This window comes from Falco biarmicus, chromosome Z (genome assembly GCF_023638135.1).
Source record: "Falco biarmicus isolate bFalBia1 chromosome Z, bFalBia1.pri, whole genome shotgun sequence".
NCBI lineage: Eukaryota > Metazoa > Chordata > Aves > Falconiformes > Falconidae > Falco > Falco biarmicus.
In genome coordinates this window covers 10,693,214-10,713,803 of record NC_079311.1, presented here as the reverse complement: position 1 = coordinate 10,713,803, position 20,590 = coordinate 10,693,214, and the positions used below count along the sequence as shown (strand labels likewise).

At 43.8% G+C, this 20,590-nt stretch overlaps 1 protein-coding gene across 5 annotated transcripts; it reads right to left on the bottom strand.

Annotated features, from left to right (window-relative positions):
- Nucleotides 1-1,895: 1,895 nt before the first annotated feature.
- PGAP4 (post-GPI attachment to proteins GalNAc transferase 4) lies at nucleotides 1,896-16,861 on the bottom strand. 5 transcript variants are annotated; one of them, XM_056325045.1, is made up of 3 exons: nucleotides 14,798-15,695; nucleotides 9,372-14,444; nucleotides 1,896-7,678 (listed from the first exon to the last, which is right to left on the bottom strand). In XM_056325045.1, exon 3 carries the CDS (start codon nucleotides 7,549-7,551, stop codon nucleotides 6,364-6,366), a length of 1,188 nt encoding a protein of 395 aa, XP_056181020.1. In that variant the 5' UTR covers nucleotides 7,552-7,678; nucleotides 9,372-14,444; nucleotides 14,798-15,695; the 3' UTR covers nucleotides 1,896-6,363. The 5 variants fall into 5 exon arrangements, 4 of the variants coding, with proteins under 4 accessions (XP_056181020.1, XP_056181018.1, XP_056181019.1 ...); XM_056325043.1 differs by lacking the exons at nucleotides 9,372-14,444; nucleotides 14,798-15,695 and adding an exon at nucleotides 16,422-16,861; XM_056325044.1 differs by lacking the exons at nucleotides 9,372-14,444; nucleotides 14,798-15,695 and adding an exon at nucleotides 15,934-16,195.
- Nucleotides 16,862-20,590: the final 3,729 nt, after the last annotated feature.

Sequence of the window (20,590 nt, the reverse complement as noted above, 5' to 3'; positions counted from 1 at the left end):
AAGGAAGAGAGGGCAGCTGAAATATAAGAACAAGTACTCTTAGTTACTGGTATTCTTAAAAATAATTTTACAGACTATTGCAGACTGCTGATCCACTTTTCTAGTGAAGAAAATAAATCTTTTAATGGAGAAAGGATTACTGTTTTTTTCAGAGTTTTGGATGTGTAAGAATTGATTACTTAAATACCCAACTAAATATGGTGATTGAAGTTTTTCTGCATGGATTATGACTTTATCCATTAATGAGAAAGGTGATATAAGCAGTCTTGCAAGAAAAAAATCTTTATAGCTCACTCACATATGTGTTTGAAACATCACCACAAACAAGATGTATAACTAGTAAGAGAGCTTAAATGAAAACAGAAAATGGTGGTCAGGTATAAAAGGGATGGATAATGTTAAATCACAAGTGTCTAGCATTTCCTCTTACAAAGGTGGCACAGCACAAGTGAATGTTGTGTTTGAATGGCTTGGAGACTTTCCTGATGTTGCCTTTTCCACCTGAAATTACTGTACAAAATTTGACAGAAATATACGTTCAGAAATTTTAAAGACCACTAAAAACTGTCTTTACAGGTGGCTTGGGTTCTTACTTACATCTTAATTTGTGGTTCTGCTTTCTAGGGTTTGACAATGCAAGTACTGAATTTTCATACTAGTAATTAATTTAATTGCTGTCTTTGTTATATCCAACCTTGCTTTCAAAATCAGTTCTGCACTGAAGTTCTAAGTGAAGACTTGGTGGCTGAAGTACATTAAAATCAGTGGCAAGCCTGGTTTAAAGGCAGTGGGTAAAAATTGAAGAATTGCTTATGTTTCTTCAGGGTGATGACTGGGTTTTTTCTGTGTGTATCTAGCAGTATCATTCCAATATGGATTTTGCCTTTACTCATATTAACTAGCATTTTAAATGAAAATAAGTAAATGTGAAGAGATACAAACTGCAGTACATCTGAGAAAGAAAGAAAAGAAAGAAATGGATGGAGCCATTTCAGAGATTACATGGTGACCAAGAGAACAACAACAAAGTTAAAGCTTCCTTCTGCACTTCAGTAGATGAAGTACTATTAATCTTACCAACACTTCTGTATGTGGTCAGGCCTGTAAAAGGGTTTGAAATGGAATGGAAAAAAACACTGGAAGTTGGATGAATGTCTGGGTATAACACACATATACATGAGGAACACCTGGCTCTGTGTGCCCATAGAGATCACTGCCTGCATGATGGGGTTAAAGTCTAATCAGAGCAGACCTGAGCTGCATGGAGTCTGCCTCCTCCTCACCTCTCCACACCATGCTGATGTTTCATGTTTTCTGTACTCTGCAGCCTTGCTTAACCGTCTCAAAGTCCAGCTTGTTCATCCTTATCTAATCAGAGGTATTGTTTATTAAGTGGTTTGTTTTCCTCATTCACCTACAGCCCTCACTCCCATTGCAGAGAACCTGGCCTTTAACCCCACTGAAAGAAATCACTTGTATTACTGGCCTTACAGCAGTGTCTGCAGACATGTACATCAGGGAGGGTATGGAGGGTGTTGGGCTGAGCAGACTCAGGCCCAGAAAGAGCAGTGAGGGGATTGAACAGAGGTGGTTTGCTTGCTCTTCATTCTTTGCATTTGAAAGTTGAATTGCAACAAACTCTATTGGCTTGGAGTGAAAAACAGGCAAGCACATAACATTACTGTTATCAAACGCCAATTTTTTCATAGCAATTTCATCAACAGTGGGCATAGAAAACAGGGATACAACTTTTAATCAGGCTGCCAGTGGCAACATTTCTGGGCCGTACAAAACAGCTGTAAGAGGACATGAAGATAAATGCAGTAATGACACTGGTCTCTCAGCTCTTCTGTTGACATTTTGTTTTTAAAAAAGCAAATAAGCAAACAACTGGCTGCTATAATGGGAGACACTTAACTATTTATTACCTGTTTATCTAAGCAGCACATACAGCCAAAAAAAAGCACACTTAGGTGCTGCATGTTAACATTGGCATACAGTTTGCAAAATGCAAACTATAACACATGTCTGAAGTGGACCAGTTTGCTGAAAAGACCATGGTAGATGTGGTTTCTGCACTACTGGCCCAAACACTGGACACCATATGGCAGAAATTCAAAGAGAAAGTTGGCACTGAAGACTACACAGCTGGCCAGAGGCTTACTAACAGAGCAAGAAAATATAACACCACTTTTCTCTGCCAACATTTAAAAATCACCAGTCATTACAATGCTGGTAATACGGCATTCATAGCTTGCTATGCAGAACAAAGTCTTGGAAATGGACACAGATACTGCTCTTAGTCTTTAGGTACATGAATAAACTGGCTGATTGGGTGCATTATTTCAAACCATGAGCTGTCAGGACAGTTTGTGGAAATGAAGTTACTCTAGCAACAGAGACACATGCAGTGAAGAAGCACAGACTATGAAGTACCTAATTCCATGTGCATTTTTGGCAGATGCATGTTTTAGTGAAGATTACTCAGAACCACATGTTGGGCCCTACCATCTGCTGAATTCAGATACATCTATAAAGCTGGTGTGGAAATACACAAAAACCCTCTTAACTTTGGGAGAGAAACTGCCAGTGCTTCTGTAACTACAACTGCGTACCACAGAAAATTACTTTTTTTTTTGGTGAAACATGTAGTCTTTCAATACAAGAGTATACTAAGGTTAAATTCCAGCATTTAGAGCTTGATTTTATCTCAGGTCCCTATTAAAATGCCTCAGTACTTGATTGCAGAAGGGCCTGAGCAACCTGGCCTAGCAAGATGTGGTTTGAGTGGGGAATTGGACCAGACACCTTCAAAGGTTCTTTTCAACCTGAAGTGTTGTAGGAGCCACATCATTATATCCATGCAGATGCATGAACACACAACTACCTTTCTCTTAGTCAAATATAGCAAGAAAAGAGATAGATCTGCCAGTCAGGGAAATGAACAGTGGCATGCAGAAAGAAGAGACTAACAGTTTGAATAGAAAGGTGGTTTATTTGGTAGAAAGTTTGTTAAATATCCTCAGAAAAAAAGTAATTCACCCTGCATCCAGCCAAATTGCTGTTGAAATACCCAGTCTAGCTCCTCACAACTAGAGGAGGGCTTTTTCCTTCCCTCTTCAAATGCAATGCCTTCTCACCGACATTGATACCTACTGCAGTTAGAAAATCCTCTTGGGCTTCTAATCTCAGAGACCTATCAATTTATGCTTTCTGTTCTTTCTGCCAGAATCATGCTTATGTTGGACATGCCTTGGAAACAAAGGCAGTTTTTGTTTAATTGAGTAACTTCCCCTGAATTGTCTTGGACAATAATGCCTTCAGTCCTGCTGTCTGGCCCTGAAACTTCTGGTTCAAGCAGCAGTTGCTGCATTGAAATGTAGTCTCCAAACTACTAGTAATGAACCAACACTCACAAAAATTTGTGGTTTTGTTTCTAAATAGTCACTAAGTTTGTTTTAATGTGAATAAAACCAAACTCTTAAGGCTGCATTTCAAGGAATTGATGCTAGGCCCTGAACTTCTGTAGCCTGAGATATGGCAACTCAGCTCCGCTCCCCTGGTAGAGAAGAGAGGGAAAAGGCTTGTGTGATTGAAGCTCCATTTTTAGCCCCAACTGTGGAACAAAATCCAACAAGAATTAAGAATTCACAGTAACCTCCTCACTTTCTGTTCCAAGGACGAAGTACACACCTCTGACTTGTCATTTCTAATAGAATATGTGGCATAGAAAATGGAAACAAAAATCCATCAACTTGTGAAAGTTCAGAGGCAGCAGAACGAACACTTGCCTGAGATGCCACATTGGCATGGTGGGCACTGAACAAGTACCTGAGAAAGCCCCCACCAGACTCAGTAAAAGCACCTCTGTTCTAAAGGGGAATGGGGCACTTAAGGAAATTATTCCAGAAGAACCTGAAAAATACATTAATCTGCTTCTTGCATAAAGGAGTTAATTCTGAATAGTTTTGTCTGAAACACTCACTGGCAGGTTCAAGTTCTAAGCCCTCTGCATACTGCTTGGTTTCCAAGTCAAATTGTTTTGTCTCTTACACTCTGAAAATTGTCTTCTAGTTTAGAAGGGATGCCTCAAATTCATGTTAATTTTCAGCTATGAAGCTCAGTGAAATTATTGACCATCCCTGGGCTTCTAGGACAACAAATAAAGCACTACTGGGCAAACAAGGAAAATAACTTTGAGACAAATGGATAAATCATTTCCCACATCAAAACATTTATTAACTGGATACAGTTAGTTGGTTTCTTTCTCTTCCTTCCTCCTTTTTCCTTTCCCTGTTCCATTTACTGTACCTTGCTGTGAGATTTTCTTTGCAAAAATGAGCATGAATGGACCCTCATGAAAAGAACAGGACATTGCCCTGGATTTGTATAGTACGAAGACAGAAAAAGAGTGAAAAGAAAGCACACCATGCTGAAACATTCACCGCTGAAGATGCATAAACAAGCTGGCACTTAGTGGAATAAATATACAATGATGCTCAAATCCTGCCATCCTAACCATATTATAGTAAAGCCTGAGAGTGGTAAAAGCCACCTGCCACTGTGTGACCACTCCAGTATCTTTGGGGTTTTCAGCAGCTGGGAATAAATTGTGGTCCTGGTTGTGCAACTTTTCCTGTGTCCTCCGACGGGAGAGGTGCTTTGCCTTTGGAATGACATGGAATCCACACATAATTTTCACTTGCATCTGATTTTCAAAGGTCTTTTAAAAGTATCCCAACTGACTACTAAGAAAGCAAAGCACTACTCTGTGTTGTGAAGCCATTTCTCAGCTAACTTGCATTATGCATTTGTGTTGTGTGATACCCATGGCACACTGACAGCTGGAGGTTTGCAGCTTTCTTTGGTTTCATCTCTCAGGAGTTTTATGTCTTTCACATCTGTAACCAGACTTGTTAAGAGCTTAAGGCATAGATCACCTGCGAGAGACTGGGGGAAAGAAAATTCAAAGTAGAGCTCTTGCTTTACCAAAAACAAAAAACCAAACAACCCCCATTGACCAAAACTTGACAAAAATATTGTACTGGGTTCATTCAAATGTTAGGAATATGGTTTCAAAAATAGTTCAATCAACTCCACATACAAGTGAATTTGATTCAAAGGCCACTACAGTCTAGGTGGGCTTCTCATTAGACATACAGTTTAGTGCCAGTTTTGATTTGGAGATCTCTGTCACCTACATGTTTCTATATTTAACTGTGCCCACAACTGTGGTAAAAAAACCTATCCCAAATGTCTAAGAACCAGAGCACATTAAGTTAATGGGTCAGTATCGGAGAGGCCCCACGATGTATTGTGCTATTGCTGCTTGTTTTTCATGAACAGCTAGATTTGTTTCTTACGGGTATTTTACTTGCTGCCAAGAGCAGTGAACGAACCACTTAGGCTGAGCTGTGAACTGCAGCTCCAAAATGGAATGAGGATCCTGCACAACAGCAGCACATGATCTAATCTTTCCTTTGCCTCTGTGCTGACAGAAGTCAAGGTAAACTCATGTTGAATGTCTAAGTCCAATCAGTAACTGATAAGGCCTCTTCTAATGACCTGGATCCACTACAATTAGTGATGATACCAACCAACACAGCAGTCATCCTATGTTGTTTATAATGTCTGTAATGTATCAAAGAAAACATGCATGTGTGACCTGGCTGTTTAACATCAAGGGCTATTAATCTTTTCCTGTATCGACCTTCAGAGGTGACCTTCAAAACTGCAGAGGCTTTGTTTTTAAGAGCCTCTGTTCCAAGAAAATGGAGTGGGAAGGGTGGAGGCACAGATAGGATCTGTAGGGGGAGACAGTAACAAATGGATCTAGGCAAAATAGGTAGGAGAGTTGACACAAACCCCTGCTGCTTTTGAAGGGTCTGCTCAAAACCATAGCTTTGAAACAGAGATCAGACCTTTGTAAGGATGGGAAAATAAGGGCTTTTCCTCCTTGCTAGTTTGAATTTGAAATGTTGACTTTGCCCAGTGTTGATTCCTATTGCCCTAAGATAAGGACTTCTGTAAACAATGTAAAGGACAGTAGGCAGTACAGCTGTTTATATTGGTGTGAGAGCTTTTCCCCAGGAATGATTAAGGAGGGTAGACAGTCCATACCCTCAGCCGGAATCCTCCACTCCCCTCCCATATGGTGGATGGTGATTAGTTCCAAGTATATATTAAATATAGTCTGCATGTACATAAGCTTATTTTTTATGAGACTTTTTTTTTTTAAAGATATTCTTTGTTCACCTGGAGGTACAAGCAAGATGCCCCGTGCAGGCAGCACATCATCTGAATGTACACACTCTGCTCTGTGGCAAGTTCTCTGGGCTTTGTGTCTGGAAAGGCATGTACAGATCACAGCAGTTTTGGGTTGTTGTTTAGCCGAAGGCTGGAATACATTCCTACATGCCGGACCAGGTTGGGTTCCACCACATAGGCATTCTCCCCCTTCGTATGCAGCAGTGAGTAAAGGGCAATATCCTTAGCAAAACCCTGGCGGCAGTGCAGACCCCTCAGGTAACCTAAGGCACGGTGGGCAGACGGAGCAGAGAAAAGCATGGCAGGCGTGCAGCACTCCGTGACCGGCACGATATTATACAGTGTGGGGGCCAGCCGGCGCAGCTCCAGCATGTAATGCCGTCCCACTAGCTCTGACAAAGCCATACTGTACAAAGCAAAGAACAAGACAATGGGCCAACTAAGGCTGGAGCGCCCAGTTGCCCAGGAGTACACCCAGCTCAGCACAGGCCCCATAAACATGCCCAGACCTAGCCACTCAAGGATTCTCATGGGTTCAGGGTTGAAGTAGCGCTGAAGCCTCTCAGGATGGTAAAGCTTGAAGTAGAGTGCATCTCTGAGGTATGGTTTGGAAAACCGGGCCAACAAGAGATGCTGCAACACAGCAAATATCTCCTCCTCTGGCACAGCATCATCTTCCACTACAAGGATGTACTCTGGGTTGTATGCCAACAGTGACTGCTCAAGGCAGAAGACATAATCCTGCTTCTCCTTCTCAAACTGGTTCGCTCTGGGGTCAGCCTTCTCCCCAGTTTTGTCCCGACTGATCAGAGGAAAGAAGCTGCTAAGCAGCTTGACATCCTGATGGCTGCTGGGGTCTGACTCCACATTACAGAGGAGGAGGCGGTGGCTCTGGCAACGCGCACCACATTTCTGGAGGAGGTAGTGGAAGCGGGAGGCCACTTGCAAGACATAGTGGAAATCATTCTGCCTCTGCACAGTGATGATGGTGACCAGCAGCAAGGGCTGAAAGGTGTCACTGCCAGATGCCTCAGAGGCATTTTGCATCTGCAGCTTCTCAAAGTAATGGAGGGCAGCCTGGCCCTCCTGCTGGTTCTGCTCCAGGAACTCCTGGCTCATGGGGTTCAGGTGCCAGCGCCGCAAATAGAAGTAAGAGTGGAGGAGCCGGTGGCAAATCAAAGGTGCGAGCACACCAAATGTCACCACAGTCAGTGTGAAGAGATGGATAAAAGGACTGGACCAACGGCACCACCGTCCACAGAGCTGCCAGGCTTGGTGTAACATGGCTGCTGCAGAAGGAGGGCACTCCTGCTCTACTCATGCCCTTGTTCCTTCACTTCCAGTGCATCCTCCCTGGATTGCAAGGTATCAGTGGGGCAGCTGCTGCCAAACCTGCATAATTTGTCCAAGCCTAGACAGGAAAAAAAAAGATTATTAATCAAATAGGAACTGTCAGGGTGGGACGACCATGATTTGAGAAAATGGAAAGCTAAGGGCTAATCACTGAGTAAGCCAAAGTAAAAGGCTCCTGAGAAGTCCCTTGTATATCACAGAACTGTCATGTGAGGTGAAGGAAATATGAGCCAAACTAATTTTCCAAGCAAAGTGCCCCTAAGGCCTTTTCAGCATGTAGAAACTCTGATCTGACTTAGCCAGACAGGACTTTTTGTATTTGTTAATGCTTCGAATACATAACAAACAGGCAACACGGATGCAGGATGTGTCAAAACTCTTTCTGTTAAAGGCAGAGAACTTACATACCACTACCTGGTCACAGTGACATAGTATGACCTGGGTCATAACCAAGAACCAAAGCCAGACCTCTCATATCCTAGCCTAGCACATATTTGAGACAAACTTTTACCTCTGTGGAATGACACATGCTTCCCTTCTGTTCCTCACACACTTCCAAATGCATGCTTTTCCACTTTACTCCCCACAGTGTGAAGCAAGATAACAAAGATACCAATTTACTTCACTAAGGGCATGTGTATGCTAAGTGTACTGTGTGTGTGTCTGTCTCTCTCAGATGTCTCCTCCTCTCTAGACCCTGTGAAATACACAGTCACAGCAACATTAACAAGTTGCAATCGAGCCATTAATTTAAAGGCTTGTAACTTAAAATTGTCTTTAATTTAAAACTGGATATTTTTTTTTTGTATACACACACTTGAAGCAAACATCCACCTTCACAAAAATTAGGTTTTGCCATATTTGGCTTTTCTGTTCTGCTTTTCTGGGCTGCTGTGAACACCTAACAGCTTGGCTGTCAGAAGCTTACACAAAATCAGGGCAATAAGGCTGTTCAGATGAATTCTCTTGTGCCAGTAATTTCCCTTTTTGATCTTCTGTTTGACTACCCCTTTTATTTTCCATTCCCTCTCTTCATGAACAGAGTTATTCATGCTCCTCCAGCTGCCTGACTGTACACCATTCAGTGGAGTTTCTCCCATTTTTAACCTGCCTTCACCAAGTTCTGATCATTAAATGGTGCTCCCAGACCAAAATGTCATGCTTGTTTTCTTATCTGCACTGTCTGAGGCAGCCTAAGCAATGATGTGTGGATGGAAAGAAACCAGGGCCGTGGCTTTTCTTCTCTTAGAAGAATGGACCACGTATAACAAATGACTCAGAGGGTCATCACTGAGCAGGGTCTAATTCTGGGACTACTCAAACCACCCCTGGATAGACTGTGACATCAGTGTTGTGCTATATTATGATTCACAAAACCACAAGATTTCAAAAGATTTAATATAATTAAATAGAGACAACACATTTACACACCAAGGCATAAGAATCTGCAGCATATTCCCATATAGGTGGTTTTTTTTCCTTCTGATTGTGCAATCCTGTTTCACAGACACTGCATTGTGTTGCATCAGTGGACTCTGTAAGGGCTTTAAAGGTGATAGCTGCATGTCAGCTGCCAGATCCACGCCACGCCAATTCAGGACATGAAGACCTGAAATCCATCAGATGCAAAGACCTGGCATTAAAATGCATTTAAAAACCAGGGCTGTCCCTCTTATTTTCTGTTAGCCAGTTACAAACATTAAGGGAACACACCAATGCAGAATCATATTCTATAGCTCACAATGACATACTTTTGAGCCTTCTCTTGATGGAGTAGCATTGTTGGCACCGTCGCTAAGTCAGCCTCCAAAGCGAGGGCACAGTGGGAAAAGGAGATGAAGAAAAGCCATGAGGTAGTTCAGTTCTCGGTGAGTAAAGAAACTCACTTTCCATCTGCCAGCTGAAGGTCTGACTTACAAACACTACGAGCCTGCGGTGAGCTCTGTAGTTCTCGGGATATACACTGAAGCGTTAATAACCCCCGCCGAGCAAGAAGCCTCCGCCCTCATGCCGCCTTCTAGTGAAAAGGGAGAAATGGCTGTCATGTCTTCCGCAGCAGCAGCTGAGCGGTGGGGGCTGCACCCTCAAGAGACAATCAAAGGGATGCTTGCCGGGGGTTTTGCTCTTCTGCAGCCCGTGTTCCAGGTCAGGCTCACAGGCACCATGCGCGGGTACCTCGCAGGCCCCTGCGGGGGGACGCCCGTGACCTCGCTGCTGCCGGCCGCCCTCAGCCGGCCCTGCCCGCGGGGAAATCTGTGCTGGGACCCCACCTGCCGGTGCCCCCGCTCCTAGCACGCAGCAGGGTAGGTAAGGTGGTGCAGACAAGCACCACCCGCTCGGGGAGGCATCGCCTGGCTTCATACAAGAAAGTCACAAAATCTGAAAAAGCACATCGGACTGGAGGCCAGCCATGCAGGTCAGTCTCACATCCACATGCGTTTCTGACTCACCCTGGCATTACCTCGTCAGTGAACAACTCAAGATCTTAGAGCTCTTACTCTGATTTTGCAACTTAGAACAGCTAAAGGAAAACCACCACCAAACAGGCACTTTTGCCTCTTTCCACATCTTCCTCTGCTGCCTGGGCTGTTAGCACTCACATTGACTGACAGACACACCATTATCAGTTTATTTGCAGAGGAAAAGACTATTTTCCTTGGGTAGCGGAATAACCAGATAGACAAAAAAAAATGCTCAGGAGCATACTGAAGTGGGTTGAATACTCCAGTTGATGCCAAAAACAAGCTGAAGGATCCAAAAAAGAGAAGAGATGCTGCTCTTCTCCCCACTTCTTGGGTGTAACACTGGGAACCCAAGAGTTCCAAATAGAGATAGAAATATCTTGCTTATACAGAGATAAAGTTTGATCTTATCTTTACAGAGTTTCTGGTCAGGCTGTTTTCTGCCCATTAGGATGGTTCTGACTTCACAGAAGCTGTTCTGGTTTTAGAAGCTGTTGGTACTGTCACTTTCACTTTTTCCCCCTTTTTGGGGGGAGGGGGGAATCTTGTTTGTTCTTCTTTCAGTGGCACTTCTGACAGAACAAGGAAGTTTAAGAAAAGCAAGAATCGGAATTAGAATTTATAATACTTTAAAAACACCTGCATTAATTCCGAATAGTAACTACTTTGCAACCATATAAATACTTGCTGTGGAGGCCACTTTTATGTATCTTCCGTGTAGAACTGAGCCATTGCTTAAATGTGTTTACAAGCTATGGTGATGTAAAGCTATATATTTGCCTTGTTTCTTTTCTTAGATCCTTATGACAAAGATTCCTTCCACAAGTATCTGGTTCCAAATCTTATGTTCCCATATTCATTAGTCCCCTAATTATTTGGCTGAATTATACTGTTCAGGAAAAAGTTACCTCTGCACACATTGAAGAAGAGTAGAAAAATTAATAACATCCTCATTAGGGTTCAGAATATGGCCTGCTATGCTAGTGCTTTAAAGGAGCAAGTTCACTTTCTGTCTGCTCCAAACTCCTCTCCACAGAGGTATTCCTACAGGTAGGCACTCCTGGAACAAAGCTTCCTACATGTTTCAAAGCTGCAAAATTTTAGGAGGCTTCTGGAGAGCTAATGTAAGAGAGGGCATCTGTCTTCAACTGCTGTTCTGTGAAAAAAGGCCATAATTATTCTTTCATGATTTCAATATTAAATGATTCCTTTTTGTCTAACTACACTTCTTAGCAGTGTCAACAGGAAAAGCCATTCCTTTCCCAACATAAAAACAGCTGGATTAAGTCATGTGGTCAGAAGCCATAGCATCATCTCTGCATGAAACAAAGGCAGGCTCTCGGAAAATGTCATGGGAAGGCAAGCTGTTAAGAGTCCCCACCTCAGCCATAATAACGGTAGCCAGTAATGATGTTCACAATCTGCAGTTTTGCCTTGTGTGTTGATTCTATAGTGGCATCCCAACTTGAAACCTTTGTGCAAAACACACTCCTACACCCCAACCTAGCATTGTGCAAAGAAGCCGCAACCTCATGACCAAGCATCTCTGGCACAGACAATAGCTTTGTCTTGGCTGCGATACTGTTAGTGCACCAGCAAACAGTCCTGCTTGAATCTGAGGAAACTGATGCAAGCTTCACAAAGTCATAAAGACCCATATAGATCTCCTCCTGTTTCATATATGCATGCACACAGCTGACTGTTGTGTACAGATATCCTCAGCTTCAAAACCTACCTCCCTACCATGAGTTGATCCCTATTACTGGACCAGATGGCCAGCTTTTCTCATCTGCAATTCCCCTTGTTTTCTGACAGCTTTTAGTAGGTCGGGTGCCAGATAATACTTCTAAAATGTGTTCAGGCTTGCCTTGAAAACTGCAGTGTCTAGTAGAAGCCAAGCAGTCACAGATCTGACCATTATACTTTGATGCCAAACTGGGAGTTGGGCTCCCTAGAAAATACAAACCATCCTGGCAAAAGCTGTGTTTCTAAAAACATTCAGCAGAGTCTTTATGGCAAGAACTCAGTAGTTGTTCTTTCTTTGTATTTTACTAGCAGGTACCAAATACATCTTACCTCTTCTACTTCAAGCACTGCTTAAAGAAGTTGTCATTATGTTGTTTCTAGACAATGAATGTCCAATAAGCCAGGCTGTTTCATTTAACTTTCACCTAAAGTGCTACCTGCTACAGCAAAGACCAGGGCTGGTGGTATGCATTTGATTTCTCAGTTCTCTTAGAACTTTAATTTTTGTTTCTTATAGTCTATGTATTAAAGGCATACAACACTGTTATGGTCCAACAGATTAATGATAACCTGAAGCATAAAAGAAGTGGAGGGGGAAGTGGAGTGGGTCTGGACTTGGCCCTTTGAAGGGCTTACATGGTGTAAGATGCAGACATCAATGGCACAGCCATTTGTTTTGATCTGCCACTCCTCAGAGCGTGTCAATGAACACAGAAATTTCTGTTCAAGGAGATGGAATTTAAGCACTATTAGAAAAGTGAAATGTCATGTATACAGAAGGAGTAACCCTGTCCATTTAGGAAAAACCAGGAACCGCAGAACTGCATCCTTAATGTAAATTTACTGATAGGCTGGCCTGCTTTTCTCATTTAATTGTAGTTAATTTTTAAAGGTTGTTCACAGAAATCCAGTGAATAGTTCGAAAGTTATGGAAGCAAGAGGCAAGGTACACGGATGTGGCAGCTGGAAGATCCTGCCCCCATTTCCCTTGAACTAAGAGGGTAAAACTATGCCACTAGTGAAGCAGGCTATGAACTGAACGTATACCAATTACAGTTATTTCCCCAATTCTGTGTTGCTTCTCTTGTGTATTAATTTTCCTCTGGCACATAAATCTGAAGGGATCCCATTTTTCAACACCTGCTGACCTGGGTGCCTCTCTGCTATGAAATGTCATGGGAAAGAAATGCCCTGTCCTGTTGCTATCAAGCAGTAAGGTCAGTATTCACATGAAGTGGAAGTGGAAAGCAGCCTGCAGAAGAGAGTTCTGCAAGATTAATAGCTCAACACAGAGACTTAAGGTAAGGAGTTTTGTGAGGACCTGTAATTTGAAGATGATGCCAAAGGTCTACATGGCTTTCAAATTAATTATGCAATCTGTATCTGTCTGAATTTACATTTTCTTTTGTGCCAGAGGTTAAAAAAAGGGCACATTGTTAGAGAATTTGGTAACGATCTGTGTAAGAACTGCTGTGTATTCACACAGAGATCTGCAGAGTCTTAAATGTGGCTTTTGGTTTGAGCTCACTTGTGCTTTAGTATAAAAATTAAATCCCTATTTGTTAAAAAAATGAAAATTGTATTAGACAAAGCTGCTGCTAATAATGGTACCAGCTATTACCTTTTGCTGTCTGCTCTTGGAATCTCAGAGCTAAATGTGCACTGACTCATCAGAGATGCTACAGATAATCTGTATTTTAGCTCCCTGTGTCACAGTCTTTTGCTAAAATAAGACAAGGGCCCCTGCATGCAAGACACAGTACACAAATACGGAAAGATGCAATTTCTGCCTTAGTGTTGCTTAGTTTGAAAATACAAAAGATAGGACGGAATCTGTTTTTCCCAGATAGGTAATATATCAGCCTGGTTTTTTATAGTTTAACCATACTGGTAATCCACACAGGTAAATTATTTAGAATAGCTATTCAAAAAACAGCTACTAAATGTGGTATGCTGAAGTAATTGCAACTCTTTTCAAATTAAAGCAATCTGAACAGATGAGGAAGACGAAATCTTGGTCTTGGAGAAGTCTGTCCAGAAGGAGCTATTTCAGAGCAGGAGGAGTGAAGTATCCCACCGTAGCTATTGTGGAATAGTTCTTCTGTCATAGCACTTCTATTCAATTTCTATACACAACTGTACCCTTGGGGCTTGCTAGGAAACCAGCCATTTCACAGTCTGTGAAAGAGCAATGTGCAGATTAAATTAGGTCCCCGAGTGCCTGTGGTTTGGGAATGTGCCAGGTGCACCCCTTCTAACTTAGTGAAGCAACACTTCGATCCAGGCATCACCCACAAACCATCCCTGCTGTGCAAACTGTGCAAGGCCACTGTCTTCTCAGGAGCTAAGGAGTCTAGACCATGCCTTAGGAGGAGCTAACAGCACTGTGCTAGCCGGGGCTGGAAGTAGAGCAACCTAGAACTGCTACAGCTGCACCCCTGCACACACGCCAAAGGGGAGCTGACTACGAGTCAATCCTTTACACTACAGGAATCTGGAGCACTCTGAGCTCTCTTGTGTGGCAGTGGGCTTCATGGCGATGGTCTCTCCTTGAGCAGGAATGCCTCTGAAGTTTACTCCTCAAGGCCGAGAGACCGCTTACCCAGCATCTGATATCTATAGTGAGGTAAGCACATTTCATATTAGGCCTAAGAGTATATTGTATGCTAGTGATAATTATATATCCAGCTATAGCTTAAGTCTTAGAAGTGTAGTAAGTAGCAGGCTGTTTGACTGTCATCTAATCATCATTTAAATCATTGTTGAAATCATCAATTAGATTGTCATTCAATTACCATTTCATGCCAGCTTAATTTTCAATTATTGTTAATTCATTGTTAAATCACTGCTTAATTATAATTCAATTACTGTTTAATCTTTATAATTATTACCATTTGATAATCGTTTAATAATTAATAAAATATTTTAGTTAACCCCACAGTGATGACTGACTTCTTTTAATACTTCACCTGTGACGACAGAGCAGGGGGTGTGGGTGTATGAATGGCGGGATAGAGGAATAAAAGGGAAGAAGTGTCATGATGGCTGCTAACACAGAAAATGTTGCAGCTTTACTGTTGTTCATTTTTGACTGCAAAGAATAACACACATTAATAAGGAAGTAAGATACTATTTTTGTGACCAAAGGCCTTTGATGATAAGGCTGTAAGCTTCCTGTTGGGATAGGTTTATGTAACAATAAAAATCGAGACCTATACCAGACAATAACCAGAATATCATGACTCTAACTGCTGCGCGAAAGAAAAGTTGTTTAGCCATATTGATGAACAGCATACCTCTTTTAAGAGACACTGTCTACTCATGTTAAACAGTACTACTGACTTTTTCTCTGTATTCACCACTTGTGTCTGAGGAATACAGAGTCTCCCTTGCCTGCAACATATGAAATGGACTATTTATCCTGCATAGAAAGGCACAGTAAATGGGATGTCCTGGTTCTGGGGGATGCTGGTGATCTCTTTGAGCCCCAAGGGAAGAAAATGGGATAAATACTGTAGCTGAAAATAGTCTGTTATATAATTAGTATTGCCCTTGTTGGACGAACAAGAAAGCAGCAGATTTCACATGTGCAGGAGTGTATTCCTCCTGGGGTTTGTGCTTGCAAATGCTTGCCGAACCTGGTGTGCCTTTATGGCAGCCCACTGGTTGCACATAAAATTATTTTCTCAGTGCCTGTACGAGAACAGGCCAGCCCATGAACCTGCAGTGCACGCCGGTATAGTTTCATATTTTGCTGCACCATCAGCACAGCTGCAAATTTCCTACACAGACAACGATTTTGTGCTCCTCTCTCCCTTTGGGAGAGCTGCCAGGTAGCACAAGGTGACCCTTCAAGCACCAGGATTAACAGCAGTTACCTTAGTGATGATGGTCAGAGAGGAGAGGGCGTTAGATATGCAAAGCTGATCCTCCTCGACCCCTGCCCTCCTTGCAGAGCAGCCGACACACTGGTGTTATTTCAGCGTGTCCAGCTCTCAGAGTTCTGACCACAGAAATTCTGGCCAGGGACTCCTCTGGGTGGCATCAAGCACAAAGCAGGAGCTGGCTGGGGTTTCTTTTTGTTTTCCTTAAGAGTTCCACTCACCTCCCCTAACGGAGGGGCCGTTCCCTTCGGCCCAGCCAGGCTCTGGCCACCGTCTTTTCTGCTTGTCACCATGTACGGTCACATCCTCAAAGCAGGCACACAGAACACTTTCCTGTTCCCTGCAGGCTTTCCGCTTCCCTCCTCGCTCGGGTGCCTCAGCCACGGCCGCCAAGCCCCGCTGGCTCCCGGAACACATGCCCTTCCTCGCCGCCAGTGCCCCGGTGCCTCCCCTCGCCCACCGCCCCGCACGGCGGGCGAGGCAGAAACGCCACCAGCGCCCCTCCCGCCGGCGCCGGGGCAGGGTGCCTCCCCCCCCGCAGGGAAGGGCGCACAGCCCGCCCGGGACAGCCCCGCCACGCGCGGATTTCCCGCCCCCTCGGCACCCCGGAGCGCCCCGCAGCCGGGCAGCGCCGGCGGCACCGCGGGTCCCCACGGCCGCCGGCGGCTGGGGCCGGGGGTGCTCCATGCAGCTCCGCTTTCTGCTTTACCTTGCCGCTCTGCCTATTGCTCACTTCTCTCCAGCAAATTTTTCTCCTCCCTCTCGGGCAGTGAGGGTGGGATTAAAGGCATAAAAGCCTAAACATGTGACTACGCCGGCACGGAGATGCTCGGAAGGAGGGGAAGGGGAGCTGTCAGGAGTGGGAAACCGAGAACCAGAGAGGGGTGAGGTCTGTGAAAACAAGTTAGGAAGCAGGAGAATTGTTCGCGCTCCAGAAGGACTCCCATCCCGGGGCAGAGTCCGCAGTGCAGCCGGAGCCCCTTATTCCAGCTCTGTGGTTCCCGAATTTTCATCAGGAGTGGTGAAACGCCAGCCAGGGCTGTGCTGCAGAGCCCGGTGGTCCTCTACAGCTGCACAAAGCTCCCAAAGCCTTTACCGAGCCAGGATTTCAAAGTGTACTCCACGCATGTGTCAGGTGTATTTATCAGCTCCCATGGCCACGCCTTTGCGGCACTGCCCCGTCTTGCTCTTTCTGCGTGGCTCCCATCCCTCCCTTGTCGGTAGCCGGTGCAGTTTCTGGGCTGCAGCTCTGCGCTCTGTTTCAGCTGTTCATCAGCTGTCCAAATCAAGACGCCTTACTGCATGGAGAAAAAGATTGCTCCCTACATACTCAAGGGGAAAGTCAGTGCTTCGGAGTGGCCGGCAGAATGTTTAACGTGCATGTCACCCATGCTATGTAAAAATGCTAAGCTTTCACTGTGTTAATCTGTAATTAATTCATTACAGATGTAATCATTGAAGTGGGGAGGTTCATCAGCTACACCAAAATATGTATCAGCCTGTTCAGGGTCCAAAAATATCATCAAACTGACCCAAGAGTACCTCTGACCTGTGTTCATTTCCCCTCCTCCTTTTCTCTTGTCTTCCATTTCCATGTTCTTCCGCACATGTACTTTTTGGCCCTGATACAATAATACTTCATTATATAAATTGTTTCTAACTACAGTTATCTGAAACATGCTTCAGAGGAAGTCCTGTGTCTTTCATTGTAAGAACTACTTAGTTCTCAGCATGCAGCTCTAGAAAAAGTGTATGTATTTCAGGTAAATTATTTTCAGGCTCTGACCTCTCTTTTAGGAAAAATTGGGGGGGGAAAAAACAATTAAAAAAGAAAAAAATCCCTTACGCTGTTTCAGTAAACCACCATGTTCTGTTCTGCACAGCTAGAATTTTGCTAGAGCTCAGTCCTATAAACAGAAGCTTGTAGCATGATACATGTTTTTAGTTTTAACATACAAATTTATATTATTCCCTCTAATAAGCATTATGAACAAAGGAACTCGGTTATGCATGTCTGTGGTCCTTACTTCTTACAACTGGCAAAAGCTATCCCTCAGCTGAGGCTTATTGCAAAGACAACATGGATAAAGGGGAGAAAACCCCAGAGGAACGGTAATGCTCATAACGATAACATAGTCAAGCACTACATTTGGGTTCCTTGAGTGACTTGCTCTCCTAGCAGAAGAAGAGGCATGCTGGAAAGTCCACAGGCTTAGCTAGATGCATGTTACTTACTCTTGAAAATAACAAGACAGTAGAAGTTTCTCAGGTGACTTCCTTTCCAAAATCCCTCTTTGCTGACCACTTCTTTTTCTACCAGTTTTTAATGACAGTGATTCATAATTGACCTTCTACTTAAATGCTCTCATGGCTGCAAACACTGATGCACTGGAAACACAATAGATCCTGGAATAGAACAAAGGCAAAAGGGTATATAAGAGGATCCAAGGTGGGAAAGAGATTATAGATTCTTGGGAGGTCCATTAGCATGTTCTTCTCAGGATCAGAGTTGCAGAATTTGTGAGAAACAAACTGGGTTTTTTTCCGCTTCTCTGTCAGCATGTGCGTGGGAGAGTGACTATTGAGACATCAGCAGAAACACATGTCACATTGCACCCAGTATTATTGCCTTCCAGATGGGGTTTCAGCCAGCAGAACAATTTGGTGGTAATAAATTAACAGGAATGGACCAGAAGGCCTTTTCTTCAGGAACTGATATTTAGGTAACTAATTTTGTGAGCAGCCTTTCTGCATAGTTTTCTCTGCTCCCATGTAGCTTACATGCCTGCCTTTCAGGGAACACTTGACTTTCCTCCTTAAACACTTACTTCTAGAACAGCTTCTGTTAAACCTGAAAGACTGAGAAAAGTCACAAGTGATTTTGGGGCCATGGCAGAGTTTAAACAGTCTGTCATCCCTGACTACTCGTTCTTATCACAGTGCTGTCTTCCACTGTGTGCCAGCATAAGGGAGATGGATCTGGCTGAAAAATAAACGTTTTCATATGATGGTTTATTTCTTAGCTGGCTTACTTCATCTTTTCGGTTCTCCACACCAGATGACTATGTCAGCAAGCAGGGAGGGGTCTAGAAAGCAGGGATGAACATGTGGGCACACCACCACTCATGCAGTAACCTAACTGCAACCTGAAATGCTCAGAAGAAATAGTTACTTCTGAAGTTATTCAGCCTGTACAGTAACAGTACAATACTTTATAATCAGAAAAAACCCTGTGGTGAGAATCATATCTAAGTAGGGGAGGTTCAGGTCAGCCATTCAGATCCGAGTATTTCCTGCTGCCAAAGCAGCCTTCCCCTCTGCCATCCACTGTACACAGCTCCCACAGCACTGAGCATTGTGCAAGGGAATGGAGGTAACGTTTTCTTTTGCTTCGCTCAAGATCAGGCACAGCTCCTGCTTTTCATGAACATGAGTGTTAGAAGCAGGACAAGCTAGGCAGGTGATGTTTAGACGCTTACACAATATGGAAAGCCGCAGAGCAGAAATTCATGGTCCTAGGGGCTGCTGAATTGAGAAGCCTGGTTTCTGCAAAGTTGTCATTTGTGCCTTTTTCATTACTGTCAAAATATCCTTAGCTCCTGTCTGACATTCCTTGCCTCCTCCCGATTCCTTAGCTTCCCTCCCACCCAGCAGTCTTACTGCTTCATGCTTTCACAAAAAAGCAAGGGTGTGAGGATTAATTTTGAGCTACATGTACCGATTATCTGTGGGAAACCTCGGCTGGTCCAAGGGATCGGAATGCAAGCTTAACATTAACCTTCAGCAGATACCCGTGTATCCATGAGGAGTCCGGAATGTCCTGGGAAGAGCCGAGTTAACAAGATTAAGGAACTGCTAGATGCACAAGTAGAAGAAGTGTATCAAAGATATAGCAAAGAAAAGGTCATCCAGTCATGAACTAGTGGTCTTTGAGTGAACCAATCATGTATGGATACACATTCTTAAGAAAGATATAAAAAGGCTTGTGAGAACAACAAACAACCTTTTGGTCTTTTGGCTTTTGTGCACAATTCCTTGTGTGGCGTGTCCGTCTTGGCAGTGTCACCTGGTGACCCAGACGTGATCACAGCAATGGCACTGCACGGGCGGCGGGTGGACCGTGGGGATGGAGCCCTGCACAGCGGAGCGGTGGGCAGAGCTGCCGGAGCCGGCTTTGGAAGGGACACCTGGACAAGGTGAGCTACTGGGAACATGGGTACTTCATTTAGTAAGGAAGAGACTACGATCATTGCTATGTGCAGAATGATTTTGCAAAAATGAGGAGTTAAGTTGGAGGAGTTACTGCAAAAAATGCTCCTATGAAGTAAAGAACAAGGATATGGGGCAAATACCGTAACTTCTTTTAGTGTTTCTGTTTGGAAAGAGTTAGGCGATAAATTGTTTGACTGTGCCACACTGGGGGGCAAAGAGCTGCAGCACTTTTAACGACATGGCAACTGCTGTATGAAACTCTGAAGGACTTCAAAGCACAGTGAGATCAGGCAGAGAGCGCTGCCTCTGCTTCTAATACCACGCAAAGTTTTGTGCTCCCCGTGCCACTTCCTTCAGAGGAACAGACTCAGGGGAATGTACAAATTATGGACACTAAGGAGACAACGGGGAATGTAATGTCAAAAGGAGAAAAGATTGTTGATTCCAGAGTACACCCTAAAACCCATGAGCCACAAAGGACGGTGAAGCTTTGGAAGGACTCTATGATGAGATGTACACAAAACGCTCTTTGGAAGCTCGTGATAGAACTTATAAAACACCTGCAGAGCTGTTAAGTGAGCTGGAACCAGTGCTCTCAGTTGACATCAATAACTGAGCTCCAGCTGAGCCATTGGCTCCACCATCTCCTCCCTCAGATGAAGGAAA